This window comes from Mirounga leonina, unplaced genomic scaffold (genome assembly GCF_011800145.1).
Source record: "Mirounga leonina isolate KUSES-001 unplaced genomic scaffold, KU_Mleo_1.0 Mir_168, whole genome shotgun sequence".
Taxonomy (NCBI): domain Eukaryota; kingdom Metazoa; phylum Chordata; class Mammalia; order Carnivora; family Phocidae; genus Mirounga; species Mirounga leonina.
In genome coordinates, this window is record NW_023270426.1 from 13,421,728 (window position 1) to 13,438,818 (window position 17,091).

Sequence of the window (17,091 nt, forward strand, 5' to 3'; positions counted from 1 at the left end):
AGTGCTCTGAATATATCCTGCCAGTCCTTTCTGGCCTGCCAGGTCTCTGTGGATAGGTCTGTTGCCAATCTAATGTTTCTACCATTGTAGGTTACATATCTCTTCTCCCGAGCTGCTTTCAGGATTTTCTCTTTGTCTATGAGACTCGTAAGTTTTACTATTATATGTCGGGGTGTTGACCTATTTTTATTGATTTTGAGAGGGGTTCTCTGTGCTTCCTGGATTTTCATGCCTGTTTCTTTCCCCAAATTAGGGAAGTTCTCTGCTATAATTTGCTCCATTATACCTTCTGCCCCTCTCTCTCTTTCTTCTTCTTCTGGGATCCCAATTATTCTAATGTCGTTTCGTCTTACGGTATCGCTTATCTCTCGAATTCTGCCCTCGTGATCCAGTAGTTGTTTATCTCTCTTTTTCTCAGCTTCTTTATTTTCCATCATTTCATCTTCTATATTACTGATTCTCTCTTCTGCCTCATTTATTCTAGCAGTTAGCGCCCCCATTTTTGATTGCACCTCATTAATAGCCTTTTTGATTTCTACTTGGTTGGATTTTAGCTCTTTTACTTCTCCAGAAAGGGTTTCTCTAATAACTTCCATATTTTTTTCAAGCCCAGCTAGTATCTTTAAAGTGATGATTTTGAACTCTAGATCTGACATCGTACTAATGTCCGTATTGAGTAGGTCCCTGGCAGTCGGTACTACCTCTTGTTCTTTTTGTTGAGGTGATTTTTTCCGTCTCGTCATTTTGTGCAGAGGAGAAAAGATTAATGAGAGAACAAAATGCTAGCAGAGTAACCACGTCCCCAGAAAATATACTCTAAACAAATCAGAAAAGACCTGAAGCAGTGGGATAAGAAAGGGAAAGAGAGCAAAAGGAAAAAGAAAAAAAAGAAAAAGATAAAGATAAAAACAAAAACAAACAAAACAAAACAACAACAAACAAACAAACAAACAAAAAAAACCAGAATGTGATCAAATATGATCAGGCTGGTATATAGATCAGTGCCACACACTAGATTTGGGGTGTATTTTGGTCTTTTAGAGGAAAGTGCCTCCCAAAATTTTAAAGAAAGAAAAACTTATATATGTACAAAAATAAGGGTTGATATGATGAAGGGATGGAATATGACTGTAAAGATGGAAATTATAAAAAATTTTATAAAAGGAATTGATAAGTTGTTTGAAAAAAGAAAGAAGAGGATTTAAAAAAAGAAAAAAGAAAAAGAAAAAAAAAGGTAGAGGATGTGATCAGGCAGGGGAATAGAAAACACCATATACTAGAGATTTAGGGTATATTTTAATCTGTTAGAAGAAACTATCTCAAAATTTTAAAGAGAGAACAACTTATATATATAAGCCAAAAATACGGGTAACTACTATGAAGGGATAGAATATGACTCTAAAAATGAAAATTAAAAATGTTTTTTTTTAAAAAAAGGGATTGATAAGATGTTGGTTGAAAAAGGGAAAAAGAAAAATTCAAAAAGAAATAAAAAGACAAAAAAGACAGTTAAAAAAAATTAACTTTAAAAGACTAAAGAATCATGCTAAAAAAGCCGTGGATTCTATGTGCACTAGTCCCCTAGCGCTGGAGGTCTGCCGTTCTCATTGATCGGTAAACTTGGTCTTGGCTGGCTGTTCTCGCTGGTCTTCTGGGGAGGGGCCTGTTGCCGTGGTTTCCAAATGTCTTTGCCGGAGGCGGAATTGCCCCGCCCTTGCCGGGCTCGGGCTAAGTAATCTGCTCGGGTTTGCTCTCCGGGGCTTTTGTTCCCTGCGAGCTTTCTGTACAGCTTTGGAGGCAGAGAGTGAAAATGGCGGCCTCCCAATCTCCGCCCCAGAGGAGCCGAGAACTCGGGGCTCCGCTCCTCAGTGAGCCCCCAGAGACAAGCAGTCACTCCCGGCTCCCCCCAGTCTCCCGCCGCACTCTGTGCTCAACCGGCCTGTGACCGCGCGTTTCTATCTCTGGCACCTGACCCCAGCTGGAGTCCCCAAACCCAGCAGATCCCTGCGGTGCACTCCCGCGCGGCTCCTCCCGGGGGAGGAAGGGGAGTCTCCCCGGATCTGCCGCTTGTTGGGTCCCTGCTGGAGGAGCAGGGGCCCGACTGGGCCGCGGATCCCGGTTTATGGCGACCCCGAGCTGAGAGCCCGCGCCTGGGCTCCGCCTCTGCAGCCGGCTTCCCTGCTCCGTTACCTGGGAGCTCTGGCGCACTCAGGCACCCCCGGTGTTTCTGTGACCCCGAGGGTCCTGAGACCACACTGTCCCGGAGGGTTCCACCCCCCGCTTAGCCACCAGACGTCCCTCAGCGGAGCAGACTTTTAAAAGTTCCGATTTTGTGCTCCCTGGTTCTTTCACTTGCCAGAAGCGGCCAACGGAGGCCCCTCCCCCGCCGTCTATCCTCCCGAATATCGCCGCGGATTCACTTCTCCGCACGTCCTACCTTCCAGAAAGTGGTCGCTTTTCTGATGAGAGAGTTGTTGCTCTTCTTTTCTTCGATCTCCTGTTGAGTTTGTAGGTGTTCAGAATGGTTTGATTCCTATCCAGCTGAATTCCTGAGAGGAGACGAAATCCAGGTCTCCTACTCCTCTGCCATCTTGCTCCGCCCCCTCTGGTGTACTTTTTAATTATAATAGACGAGCTCTGAGCAACAATTGTTAAATAGTTTATCATTAATAATTTTATGTTTTTGTTATTTTCACCTTTTGATTTGTTTTTTCCTCAATACACCAACAAAACTTTTTTTTTTTTTTTAAGATTTTATTTATTTGACAGAGAGACACAGTGAGAGAGGGAACACAAGTGGGGGAGAGGGAGAAGCAGGCTTCCCACTGAGCAGGGAGCCCAATGCGGGGCTCGATCCCAGGACCTTGGGATCATGACCTGAGCTGAAGGCAGACGTTTAACGACTGAGCCACCCAGGTGCCCCACAAAACCTTTATTTTACACAATTTCCACAGATACTGTAAAATACATAGATGGTTCATGTATATTGATCATTTCTCCACGGGAGATAAAGGATGTCTGTCGCAAACTTTTCATTTTCCCCTGTTTCGTGGGTAACAACTTTTTGAAGCTTTTTATTAGTTAGAAATTTTGAATTTTTTTCTTTTTTAGTGTAGTTGACCCACAATGTTACCATTAGTTTCAGATCTACAACTTAGTGATTTGCCAAGTTGATACGTTATGCTATGTTCACAAGTGTAGCTACCATCTGTCCCGTTACATCCCTATTACAGTATCGTTGACTGTATTCCTTATGCTGGGCCTTTTAGTCCTGTGATTTATTCTTTCCATAACTGGAAGCCTGTATCTCCTTCTCCCCTTCACCCACTTTGCCCACCTTCCTACTCTCCTCCGTTTTGGCAACCATCAGCTTGTTCTCTGTATTTATAGGTCTGATTCTGCTTTTTGTTTGTTTATTCACCTGGGGGTTTAGAGGTTTTTTGTGTTTTGTTTGTTTGTTTGTTTTTTTAAGATTCCACTTACGAGTTTTTTTGTCTTTCTCCTTGTGACTTATTTCACTTAGTATAATGCTGCCTAGGTCCATCCATGTTGTCTCAGATGACACAATCTCATTCTTTTTTATGGCTGTGTAATATTCTGTCACACACACACACACACACACTCACACCCCTTCCTTATCCATTTGTCTACTGATGGACACTTAAGTTCCTTCCATATCAATTCAATGTAATGCCTACCAAAATGCCAAGGGCATTTTTCACAGAAATAGGAAAAATAATCATGGAACCATAAAAGACCCCAAATTATCAAACAATCTTGAGAAGGAACAAAGCTGGAGGCATCACACTTCCTGATTTTAAACTATTTTAAAGCTGTAGTAATCAAAATGGTATGGTAATGGCATAAAAAGATGCATAGACATGTGGAATAGAATCGAGAGACCAGAAATAAACTTACACATGTACACTCATCTAATATTTGACAAGGGAGCTAAGAATACTCAATGTGAAAGGGATAGTCTCTTAAATGGTGTTGGGAAAACTGGATATTCACATGCAAAAGAAATTGGACCTCTATCTTATACCACTCATAAAAATTAATTCAAAATAGAGTAAGTGCTTAAATCTAAGACCTAGAATCATGAAATTCCTAGAACAAAGCATAGGGAAAAAGCCCTTTGACACTGGTCTTGCTAGTGAATTTTTTGGGTATGACACCAAAAGCACGAGAACAAAAGCAAAAATCAACAAATGGGACTATATCAAACTATAGTCTTCTGCACTGTACAAGAAACAACAGAATGAAAAGACAACCTACAGAATGAGAGAAAATATTTGCAAATCACATATCTGATAAGGGGTTCATATCCAAAATAGAGAAGGAACTTCTATAACTTGACAGCAACAAACCAAATAATCTGATTTTAAAGACAGAGGACCTGGATGGACATTTTTCCAGAGAAGACAAGTTCATGAAAAGGTGCTCAACATCATTAATCATCATGGAAATGCAAATCAAAATCACAATGAGTTATCACCTCGTACCTGTTAGAATGGTTATTATCAAAAATGTAAGAGATGATAAATGGTGGTGAGGATGTGGAGAAAAGAGAACCCCTGTGCACTTTTCGGAATGAAAATTGGTTAAGCCACTGTGGAAAACAGTATGGAGGTTCCTCAAAAAATAGAACTACCATATGATCGTACAGTCCCACTTCCTTGGTATTTATTTAGAGGAAATGACATTACTATTTGTTATAGATGTTTGCACCCCCGTGTTCATTGCAGCATTACTCAGAGTGGCTAAGACATGGAAACAACCTAAGTGTTTTATTGATAGGTGAATAAATAAAATGACATACACAAACACACACACACACACACAATGGAATATTATCTAGCCATATAAAAGGAGATGTTGCCATTTGCAACAACATAGATGAACCTTGAGGGCATTATGCTAAGTGAAATAAGTTAGAGAAAGGCAGATACTATATAATCTCACTTGTATGTGGAATCTCAAAAAGCCAAACTCCTAGAAACAGAGTGCAGAGAAGTGGTTATGAGGGGTTGATGGGTAAGGGAAATGATGAGATGTTGGTCAGACTTCCAGTTATAAGAAGAAATTATGGGGATCTAACATACAGCATGCAGACTATAATTAGTATTACATACTTGAAACTTCCTGGTAGTAGATCTTAAATGTTCTTACCATAAAACAACAACAAAAATGGAAATTCTCTACGGTGAAGGATATATTAACCTTATTTTGGTAAACATTTTACAACATATATGTGTGTCAAAACCTCACAGTATCTTATACAATATCATATGTCAGTTATATCTCAGTAAAGCTGGAAAAAAATGAATTGACTCTGCATGTGTAGGTCTATTTCTGGACCCCCTAGTGGTACATTATCTGAAGATCTGTCCTTAATCTAATACCATACTATCTTGTTACTGTGGCTTTATAGGAATTCTTGAAGTTGGGTAGTATGGCTCCTTTAACTTTGTTCTTTTTCAAAATTGTCTCGGCTATTCTAGGTCTCTGGTTTTCCATATAAATTTTAGAATGACCTTGTCAATTTCTGCAAACTGTCTTGCTGGAATTTAGATTGAACTGTGTTGAATATAGAGATCAGCTTGGGGAGAATTAACATCTTAACTATTAGGGCTTCCATTTCATAAATATCGTTTATCTCTCTTTAGTTCTTCAGTTGTCAGTACATAGATCTTGCAGATATTTTTTAGATTTATACTTAAAGTATTAACTGGTTTTTGGTGCTATTGTAAGGTTACTATTTAAAATTCTAGTTTCTTACTGTTTATTGCTGTTAAATGGAAATATGGATTTCTGGATATTTACCTTATAACATTTTCATATTAAGGATGTCCAGAGAAACAGAATCAATAGGATGTGTATGTATATATAAGGAAAGATTTATTTGAAGGAGTTGATTTACATGATAATGGAATGGAGGCTGGGAAGTCCAAAATCTGCAGGGTAGGTCAGCAGTCTGGAGACCCAGAGGACAGGTGATGCTGCAGTTCAAATCTAAAGGCCGTCTGCTGCAGAACTATCTACCTCTTACCTCTTGCTAGGGAGAGGTTTGTTTTTTTTTCTGTTCAGGACTTGAGCTGATTGGATGAGGCCCACCCACATTACAGTGGGCAATCTGCTTTACTCTTAGTCCATCAGTTCAATGTAAATCTCATCTGAAAACACCCTCATGGAAACCACGTATCTGAGCACCAGGTCCAAGCAAGTGGACATGTAAAATTATCCCCTCACTGTGTCACCTTGCTAACCTAACTTTTATTTTTTATTTTATTTGTTTTTAAAGATTTTATTTATTTATTTGAGAGAAAGAGAGAATGAGCAGAGGGGAGAGGCAGAGGGAGAAGCAGGCTCCCCGCTGAGCAGGGAGCCTGACGTGGGGCTCCAGCTCAGCACCCCAGGATCAAGACCTGAGCTGAAGGCCGACGCTTAACCGACTGAGCCACACAGGTGCCCCAAATTAACTTTTATTTCAACTGGAGTCCATTACCCTTCAAATTTTATCTTATTTTACATGTGTTTTTCTACCTCATAGTTGTATTTGTTTGTATTTTAAATTGAATTACTTTCAAACTACTCTTTGGAGGAAGTTCATTTTGGTAGAAAACGTGTCAAAATTTCATTTTGTTCAGACTTTTTTTTACCCATACCTGAGGCACTGAGGATGCACTGGATCACATATTGACTGATTTTTCAACATCATATTGGACAGTAAGATTTCTTGTGCAGTTTTTATCAAGGATGAGCAAGAGTTAAAATAAAAGAAGGTGACATAGTTAAAAAATTGACTTGGACACGTTTGTTGAAGTGTTTCTAAAGATTAAAAAAATTTTTCACATTAATATGCAGCATTTAGTCCATGTTAGCAGATAAAAAGAACAAGTCTAAATAGAACCACGTATAGTTTTTTTTTTTCTTAGAGTTTTATTGAGAGGTAATAAAAATATGGCACTGAATAAGTTTAAGGTATTACAGCATAATGACTGGACTTACATATATTGTGAATAAGTTGCCACAATAAGTTTAGTTAACATCCATCATCTCATATAGAAATAAGGAAAAAAGAAGAAAAACATGTTATTTCCCTTGTGATGAGAGCCTTTAAGAGCCCTGTGTGGTTTAAGAAATGTCTCTTTTGTGGCATAATTGGTAGTCAGACATCCAGAGTGCGTGTTCAAAAGATAGTAAGTACTCCTCCTTCCTTCCTGCCTAGTTGCGTGGGGGTTTTTGTCTTTGTGTATTTTATTTTGAAGGTGCCATTTGAGTTCAGTTCATTTGTTCTGAATGTTCATAATAGCTGTATCTGATAATCCCGTTTTCTACAAAGATTGATTAGTAAATGTACTCCTAATCAAAAATTGCTCCTGACCATGCACATTCACAATGGTTAACTATGGGTTTTTCATTTTTATGGTTCTTATCAGAAAAAACTAAGGTAATCATTGATTAATGCTTTATAACAAAAATTGGCAAGACAGAGCTCACTGGAAAGAGGTTTCAAATCCACTGACTCCTGTTTAAAAAAAGAAACAGGATAAAGTCGATTTTTTTTTTTTTTATATAAAATGTTGTCTACTTTGCAGAAACCTTTGTTACTTTTATACACCATTCATGAAATTCTATGTTTTAGGTAACAGCCAAGGAAAAAGATTTTTAGTATTTTGCCCGAATTTAAAATAGAATTGTAATAGGGCCTTATTTTTTCCAAGGAGTTTTATTTTTTCAATTTTTTTCCCAAGGAGTTTTAAATTAATTCTTAGAACAGTAAGAGATAGAGGAAGCAGTCATTTTAGTGTTGATTTTACTTGAGGACTAATCAACACATCACTTTAGTCTTTTCATGGCTTTATCCATCACTTGTTGCTTAAAGTCACTACATATCTGAATCTCTGTGTCTCATGTAAAATGAGGAGTTTGACCTGATGACCAGTGAATAGCCTTATAGTACTAGGATTCTGTGAGGTTACATCTAAGAACCACAGAAGTGAATAGAGAGAGGGAGGGTCTAGGTGGCGATGAATCTAGGTGACAACTCTCTTCATTTTGCAGGTGTTTGATACTAATCCTGAACTTGGGTTGGGTTCTTTGTTTTTACAAAAAAACCATGTAGATGGATTTATGGATTTAATTGCGTTTTTTTTTTTTTTTTTTTTAAGATTTATTTATTTGAGAGAGAGGGAGAGAGTATGCATGCAGAGGGTAGGGGCAGAAGGAGAGAGAATCTTCAGCAGACACTCGGCTGAGCATGGAGCCACCACAGGCCTCCATCTCATGACCCTGAGATCATGACCTCAGCCAAAATCAAAAGTCGGATGCTTAATCTACTGAGCCATCTAGGTGCCCTGATTTAATTGCCTTTTAAGAAAAGCTTCAAAAAAAAGAAAAAAACTGATTTAACACATGGTCTAGCTTAGAAATAACTTTTGTCTCCTTTCGTTATAAGCAGTGAGTTGATGAACTTGCTTGAGACCTGTTTAATCTTCTCTTGAAGTCTAGCACATGAATTTTTTTGCTACATCATTTTGTACGGTTTTTAAGTTTTAAAATGCTAGTTGACAATAGATCTATAGTTCATTAGATCAATATTATTAAAGTAAAATTCACATGTAGTGAAATGCACATATTTTAAGTTTACAGTTCTATGAGTTTTGATAAGTATATAAACCTAGCTCAAACAAAATACATACTATTTTCATCATACTGGAAAGTTCCTTTATAATCATTCCCTCACCTCTAGCCCAGGATGGAATTATGTTTTATAGAAGGTACTCTTTTTGTGTCTCACCACAATATAATGTTTTGGGGATTCATCCATGTTTTTCTATATGTTAGTAGTTTGTTGTAGATTAGCATTACTATATATTATTCTATTTTATGACTGTATTCTTGTAGTAACAATAAATTATTTAGTACCTATTGTAGGACATTGGGATTATTTTTAGTGTGAGGCTATTAGGAATAAGCTGACAGGAACATTCTTGTACAAGTCTTTGTGGTTATATGTTTTTACTCATGTTGGGAGATAACCTATGAGTCGATTTGTTGATTTGTGAGGTACTTGTATGTCTCATTTATAAGAAATTGCCAAATGGTTTTCCATAGTGGTTGTTCCATTTTATACTACCATCAGCAATATATGAGACTTCCAGTTTTTCTACGTTGTTACCAACACTTGTTATGTATTTTTAATTATAGCTATTCTTGTGGATGATTAATTATGGTAAGCATCTTTACATGTGCTTATGACCACTTGTATATCTTCTTTTGTAATGTATTCAAATCTTTTGCCGATTTTTAAATTGTATTATCTTTTATTTATTTGCAGGAGGGTTTTTTTTTTAGTATATTCTGAATACAATTGATTTGTCTAACGTATGTATTTTTTCCCCAGTTTTTGACTTGCCTCATCATTTTTATAATTTCCTTAATCTTATCTTTCAGAGTGCAGAAGTTTACCATTTTGGTGACATCCAGATTCTTGGGTATTCTTTTATGGCTAGGGCTTTTCTTGTACTAACCTGAAATCTCTTGCTTATCTCAAGGGTTATGAAGATATTCTTTTTTGTTTTGTCTAGAATCTTTATAGTTTTAGCTTAGGTTTTTGACTGTCAATAGTTTCAAATTAATTTTTGCGTATTAGTGAGACAGAAATTGTAGTTCTCTCCCCTCCCTACTTCCCTGCACAGGTATCCCCTTGGTCTAGCACCATTTTTTAAAATGGCTATCGTTTCTCTTTTGAATTAACTTTGGTGCCATTGTTGAAAAATCAATTGTCTGGACTGTATGCTGTTCCATTGATAAGTTTGTTTCTCCCACTTAAGGGAGAATTATGGGAGTAATTATGCCAATTACTATTGCTTACCTTTGTAATTTCTAAGTCTTCCAACTTTGTTCTTTTTCAAGATTGTTTTGGCTCTTCTAGGTCCTTTGCATTTCTACCTAAATTTTTGAATTAGGTGTACCAATTTCTGCTTAAAAACAAACAAAAAAGGCCCGTAAAATCTTAATGGGGTTTGGTACTTCAGTCTTAAAAATCTTTTTGGGAAGAATGGTTATCATTTATTTAGATCTTTTGTTTCTTACAGTAGTGTTTTACATCTTTCAGTATAGATGTTTTGCCTATATTTTATTAAATTTACCCTTAAGTTTTTCATGTTCTTTGGTTATAAATGGTATTTGTAAGTTTTATTTTCCATGTTTTTGTTTCTTACATAGAGAAGTAAAATAGACTTTTGTATTTTGACACCATTACTCTGTGATCTTGATAAACATAAACAGACATGTCATCTGTGAATAGACGTGGCTTATACTTTTTCTTGCCCATTTTTAGGATTTTTTTCTTTCTTTTTCATTTGTTGAATTAGTTAGGATTTCCAGTACAGTGGTGAATAAAAGTGATGAGAATAGATATCCTTGCCTTGTTCTCATTCTTAGGTAGAATAAGTTCAATATATCACAACTAAGAAGATGTTATCTGTGGGGTTTTTGAAGATGTCGTTTGTCAGATTGAGGAAGTTATCATTCTAAATTGCGGAGAATATTTATCATGAATGGATATTCAATTTTGCCATGCTTTTCCCACATCTTCTGAAATGGTTATATGGTTTTTCTCCCTTATTCTGTTACTTTCACAAATTATATGTTTTTTTGAATCTTAATCTAGCATTTGTGGGATAAACCCCACTTGCTCAGAGATATTATGCTTTCTGCAACATTTTATTTGCTAACATTTTGTTAAGAATTTTTGAGTCTATGATCATGAGGAATATTCATCTGAAATCTTTCTTTCTTTCTAATAACCTTTGTCAGATTTTGGTATCAGGATTATGCTCATCTTAAAAGGGATGTTGGCCACGGGGCGCCTGGGTGGCTCAGTTGGTTAAGCGACTGCCTTTGGCTCAGGTCATGATCCTGGAGTCCTGGGATCGAATCCCGCATCGGGCTCCCTGCTCGGCAGGGAGTCTGCTGCTCCTGCTGACCCTCCCCCATCTCATGTGCTCTCTCTCTCTCTGTCATTCTCTCTCTCAAATAAATAAATAAAATCTTTAAAAAAAAATAAAAAAAAAAGGGATGTTGGCCAGCTTTTCCTCTTCCTTTGTTTTCTGAAAGAATCTGTGTAAAATTGATCTTTTCTCCTCTTCTTCAGTGAAGGTACCTAGGCATGTAGTTTTTTTTGAATGTGTGTTTGTGTGTTTGTGGAAGTTTTTATTACAAGTTTAATTTCTTAGTTAGCTATAAGATTATATCAGTTTCCTCTTCTTACCACAGTTTGGGCATCCATTTCATCTGAGTTGCATATTCATTGCAATAAATTTATTATATTACCTTTTAACTTCTTAATGACTGGGATTTATCATTATATATCCCTTTTTTCACTAGTGAATTGGTTTATTTATGTTTTTTATCCTTATCTTGTTCATTGTCTACCAGTTCTATTAATGTTTTTGAAAACAACTTTTGGCTTTGTTGATTTTTCTTTATTGTTTTCTGTATCAGTGGTTTCTGTTCTTTATTACTTTGTTTCTTTTAGGTTTTATTTACTCTTTTTTTCTAGCTTCTTATTAGATCATTGATTTTATGTCCTTTTAATACAAACATTTGAATGAGTTCCTCTAGAATTTCTGCTTTAGGTATATCCCACTAACTTTGATATGTTGTATTTTCATTATCATTCATTAAAAATACTTTTTAACTTCCCTGTGGCTTATTCTTTAACCAGTGGGTTACTTTCTTTTTTCTTTTTTTAAAGATTTTATTTATTTATTTGAGAGAGAGAGAATGAGAGAGCACATGATGGGGGGAGGGTCAGAGGGAGAAGCAGGCTCCCCACTGAGCAGGGAGCCCGATGCGGGACTCAATCCTGGGACTCCAGGATCATGACCTGAGCCGAAGGCAGTCGCTTAACCAGCTGAGCCACCCAGGCGCCCACCAGTGGGTTATTTTAAAGTATGTTGCATAATTTACAGATGTTAGGGATCTTCCATACATTTAATTTAATTATTTCGTGGTCAGTAATATTCACTGTATCATTTCAGATCTTTGAAAGTTACTGACACTTATTTTATGGCCAATAATCCATTTTTAATCTTAGGCTCTTGATTAACCTAGTCAGGGTTTTGGTTATTGATGTGAAATTTAGCAAGAGCTATAGGGACATATATCCCCAAATCAATATGTAATAAAAATGGAACCCAGTGTATGTAGTATCATTACTCAGTACTTTGGTATCTGACTCATTTATGTCCTCTACACTCAGATGTTGGGGTAGTTTATGGCCATATTACGAAACCCCATGAAGAATTTTTTTTCAACATTAACATCTGTGTTTGTTTGACAAATAGATTTTTTTGAAAGAAAGTAGTTACTGTTGTCTATTGATGCCTTTTAATCACTCATAATTCTTCATCCTCCTGGTTGCCATTTTCAATAATAACAAAAAGACTGTTTTTTGTCATGCATATTGTATGATAAGGACACGAGCCAGACCTGAGTTTAAGCCCAGTTCTTCCCTGGCTGCTTGTATGACCTTGGTCAACTTAACCTCTCTAAGCCTTCATTTTCTCATATGTAAGATGGGAATGATAATAGTATTTAGCTAGAATTAGGTAAAATGTAATTTTTAACAAAATAGAAACTTTTAATCAAGATAAATACCTACTTTATGCTTATTCTCTCCACGTGGTAGGTCTTTAATACTATCTTTTGATTTTGATGAAAACCAAAAAAAAAAAAGGAAAACTGCTTTTAAAACTGGTTGTCTCTAGGAAGCAGAAATAGAAGTGAAAGAAACAGGGCAGAGAATGCTTTTTATCAGAAGTAAAAATGTAGCGAGATTAGCAGATACTCTTATTCTTTATTATCCATGCCCTCTTTATTTTCTTGGGGAAAAAATACAAATCTTTTAAAAATTAACAAAACTAGGTGTGAGGCTTTAAGGTTTAGATATTTTAAATTGTAGAAGATTTAAAAATAGTTCTGAAATGTCAGAATTTGCCTACATATATTCATCATTCCCAAGGTGAATTTCCCCTTCCCATTATGTTTTGCCATATTAAATGTACCTTATGATACATATTTTTTCTTCTTAGTAATAAAAAGACTTGAAATCAAAACTATAAAGTATATCATGAATGAATTCTTTGTTTTTATAGGTTCTATTGGTGATGTTTCTCATTCTCAAATTTTTTTGGTTTTTTTTTGTTAAGATTTTATTTATTTGAGAGAGCAAACAAGCAAGCACAAGTGGGGGAGAGGAGCAGGGGAGAGGGTGAAGCAGACTCCCTGCTGAGCAGGGAGCCTAACTTGGTCTGGATCCCAGGACCCTGAGATCATGACCTGAGCCAAAGTCAGACGCTTAATCCACTGAGCCACACAGGCTCCCCTCATTCTCAAGTTTATATTGTCTGTTGTTGAAACACATGAGTCATTGAAAGATTTCTTTTTTTTTTTTTAAGATTTTGTTTATTTATTTATTTGAGAGAGAGAAAGAGCAGGAGAGTGCAGGGGCAGAGGGGGAGGGTCAGAGGGAGAAGCAGAGAAGCAGACTCCCCACTGAGCCAGATGCCAGGCTAGATCCCAGATTTCACTTAACCTTTCACGGTGACCTAAATTTCTCATCTGTGAAGTCAGGATAAATAATTCATTGTTGGTATTGGAATTAAATAAAATAGTTTAAATCAATTTTGTGAACATATACATTAAATATAGTCTTGATAATTACAGTATTCCAGGGATTTTCCTTGTGATTAGTTATAATGGAGTTAATGTCTTAGACTAAGATCTTTATTTGATATAAAAAAATTTGTCCTTATATAAGTCCATTAGAATTTTTTAGTGTTCAGAAATATTTCTGGGAAATTCCTAAGTAATTTTATCTGATTAAAAACCATAAGACCAATCATTACAAATGATCAGGTTGCATTTTTTTCTTGAGGATTTCCAAGGTGGTGGAAATTATTAATTGGTAAAATAAGTAACTTAGGAAGTTCTGGATGGATGGATTTAAAGTGTAGACTATTTTGAGAGAATTGATAGAATTAACTATAAAACATGTTACAGATATTTCCAAAATGAAGTTTGCATACTTAGTACTTTATTGAACTATAGAATTTTTTGTTGTGTTTGTCTTTATTATACTGGGAGAACAGGAGAAATGCTCAGCTGTTAAATGGCATTTCATTATATGGTCTTTTTTTTATGATTTTATTTATTTGTCAGAGACAGAAGAAACACAAGCAGGGGGAGTGGCAGGCAGAAGGAGAAGCAGGCTCCCCGCTGAGCAGGGAGCCCAATGTGGGGCTCCACTGCAGGACCCTGGGATCATGACCTGAGCCGAAGGCAGACGCTTAAGTGACTGAGACACTCAGGCGTCCCTCATCTTATGGTCTTAAGAATTAAACAGTTCAGGGCGCCTGGGTGGCTCAGTCGTTAAGCTTCTCCCTTTGGCTCAGGTCATGATCCCAGGGTCCTGGAATGGAGCCCCACATCGGGCTCCCTGTTCAGCGGGGGAGCCTGCTTCTCCCTCTCCCACTCCCCCTGCTTGTGTTCCCCCTCTTACTGTCTCTCTCTCTGTCAAATAAACAAATAAAATCTTAAAAAAAAAAAAAAAACAGTTCATCAGTATCTAAAAAAATGTATATAACTTCATGTAACTTCACTATTACTAAAACTAAGTTTGATTATGACGTAGAGGCCAGAAATAAAATAGAATTTTAGAAGAATTCTTAGAGATTTCAACTAAGCATTAGAATTGACTCAAAATCATAATACTGATTAATATTTAAGTTAGAAAAATACTTGTTTCATGATAATTCATTTAATGTCCTTGTTGACTATTGCATTTAGGTAGGATTTATTAAAATATAAATTGTATCTATTTAGGATACCACCTTATGCTTACCGTTCTTTGCAATTTCTTGGGAAATTTTTTTGAGTCTTAGTCACGTTACCAACAAATTACCGTACCAATACAGGTTATTGAAATCATCTCAACTGTGATTTTAAAAGTTACATTAAGATTAAAACACTACTTAGAAAATCATTAAGAGATGATATTGGTGTCCATGAATATGAGCAGGAGGCTTTTGTCTATTCTAGTCTAAGCTTTAGAACAGAGAATAGGGATTTAAAAAGCCAGATGATTTTATATTTGACACGGGCAGAATTCTCTGGGTTTTGAGAACTGCTAAGAATGAAGTGGATTGTAAAGAATTCTTTTGGGATGTTTCTTCCTGAAAATATGCTCACCCACTTGTTTATTAATATAACAGTTGTGCTTACTGGAAGCATGTGCTTTCTGAATTCTTTTGTGTAATTAAAAGGATTGACATTTAAATTCCTGAGTATTTTGGTTTGTTTTTTTTTTTTTCCTTTCCTTTAGGAGGAGCATATTATTTAATATCCAGAAGTCTAGGACCAGAATTTGGTGGTGCAATTGGACTGATCTTCGCTTTTGCCAATGCTGTTGCAGTTGCTATGTACGTGGTTGGATTTGCAGAAACTGTGGTGGAGTTGCTTAAGGTAATTTCGTCTTCTGGACATTGGTTTCCCAAATCTTTATTGAGGGCTTATGTGCCACTCCCCGTATTGGATCCTAGGAAAGCAGTGATGGACACAAAACGTGTCCTTCAAGAAGTTTAGTGTAAGAGATAGACAAAGTAATGGTGATACATTGTCAGAAGTGGGTAGTTATAGAAGACCTTGGCAACACAAAGGGTAATCACTTAACTTACTACCACCCAGGAAAGGGGGTCACAAAGGAATGTGAGTAAGGGTTTTCCAGGGAAGGGAGTCTGGGTGTTAGCAGGCAGGTAGGAGAGGTGGGGTGTGCCGTGAAGGGAATATGGGAGAAAAGGAAACAAAGGCCGGGAAGGGGTAGAGTTCGGTGTGTTTTTTAAAAAAATTCTGCAAATATTTCTATATGATTATAGCACAAAATAGAGATTTAAGACTAGAGAGGGAAAAAAGGGTCAAATCAGGAAAGGTATTGTTTGCTGTTAAATTGGGGTCTTAATCTCAGTTGGAGTTAGGGGCTGGGACATGATCAGATTGGGGCTTGAAGAAGTATATAGAGCATGGAACAGTGGGATTACAGGTGGAGAAGGAGATCATTTAGAAAGTTGTAGCTATCCTGGGGAAGGCATGGTGGTGTACATTCAAACAATGACCAATGTAGCTGGAGACGTGTGGGTGAACTGGAGAGATTTTTAAAATGTTAAATGAGTGGACTTGATGATTATTGGGATATGGGAAATCAGAGAAAGAGAAAAGAGGATTTCAGGTGTATATATATATAGATATATACACACACACACTTAAATAAAAATATACATAAATATATATTTACAAATATATATACCTGAATATATGTATATAAATGTATATTTATCATATATATATATATATATATATGATATATATATGATAAATAGATTTCTGAGTTGGAGGTTTAAATGGAGGGTAATGGCCGCACAGGACAGTGCAGTTTGGGATGTCTGATTGGAAGAACCAGAGGTATATCCAAGTAGAGCTGGCCAGGAAGTAGTTGATAATACTGCTCTGGAGTTCAGGAGAGGATTTGTTTGAAAAGAGTCATTGGGATGTGTGTAGTTAAAGCAGTAGAAGTGAAATAGGATTCAGCATTATTAACTGAGAGCAACCTTGAGAGACACCTGTAGTGGTTCCTGTTAGGTTGGTTGTAACTCTGTTCTTCTGTGTTCGGATGCCATCCATTAGGAAGTGTGAGATCTGAGGGGGACTGGCACTTATGTTGGTGTTGCCCTTAGCTGTACAGGACTAAGGGATGGGGAAAAGCAAGGGCTGTAAGAAAGCAAGCAGTGTAACTCTTAATGGTTACTATTCTTTTGTTACTTAATTTAGCATGTTTTTAATGTCCTTGATATTAAACCACAAATAGCTTTGCTTGTTAGCGTGGGAACAGTGTGTGTTTTTGGACAACTGCATGAACATGTATTCATCTCTTTTTCTTACAGAACATAAAAGACCACTAAAAGCATGAGTTTGCTAATCACAGTAATACAAAATATATTTCTTTAAAAAATACTAACTGTGAGT

At 36.6% G+C, this 17,091-nt stretch overlaps 1 protein-coding gene across 2 annotated transcripts in view; it reads left to right on the forward strand.

The window, feature by feature from the left end:
• SLC12A2 (solute carrier family 12 member 2) overlaps positions 1-17,091 on the forward strand; it is a 109,472-nt gene that overhangs the window by 39,349 nt on the left and 53,032 nt on the right. For both annotated transcript variants that reach the window (XM_035014039.1, XM_035014040.1), the window contains exon 5: positions 15,398-15,537. In XM_035014039.1, the coding sequence (XP_034869930.1) occupies positions 15,398-15,537 (140 nt within the window). The remainder of the gene's footprint in view (positions 1-15,397; positions 15,538-17,091) is intronic.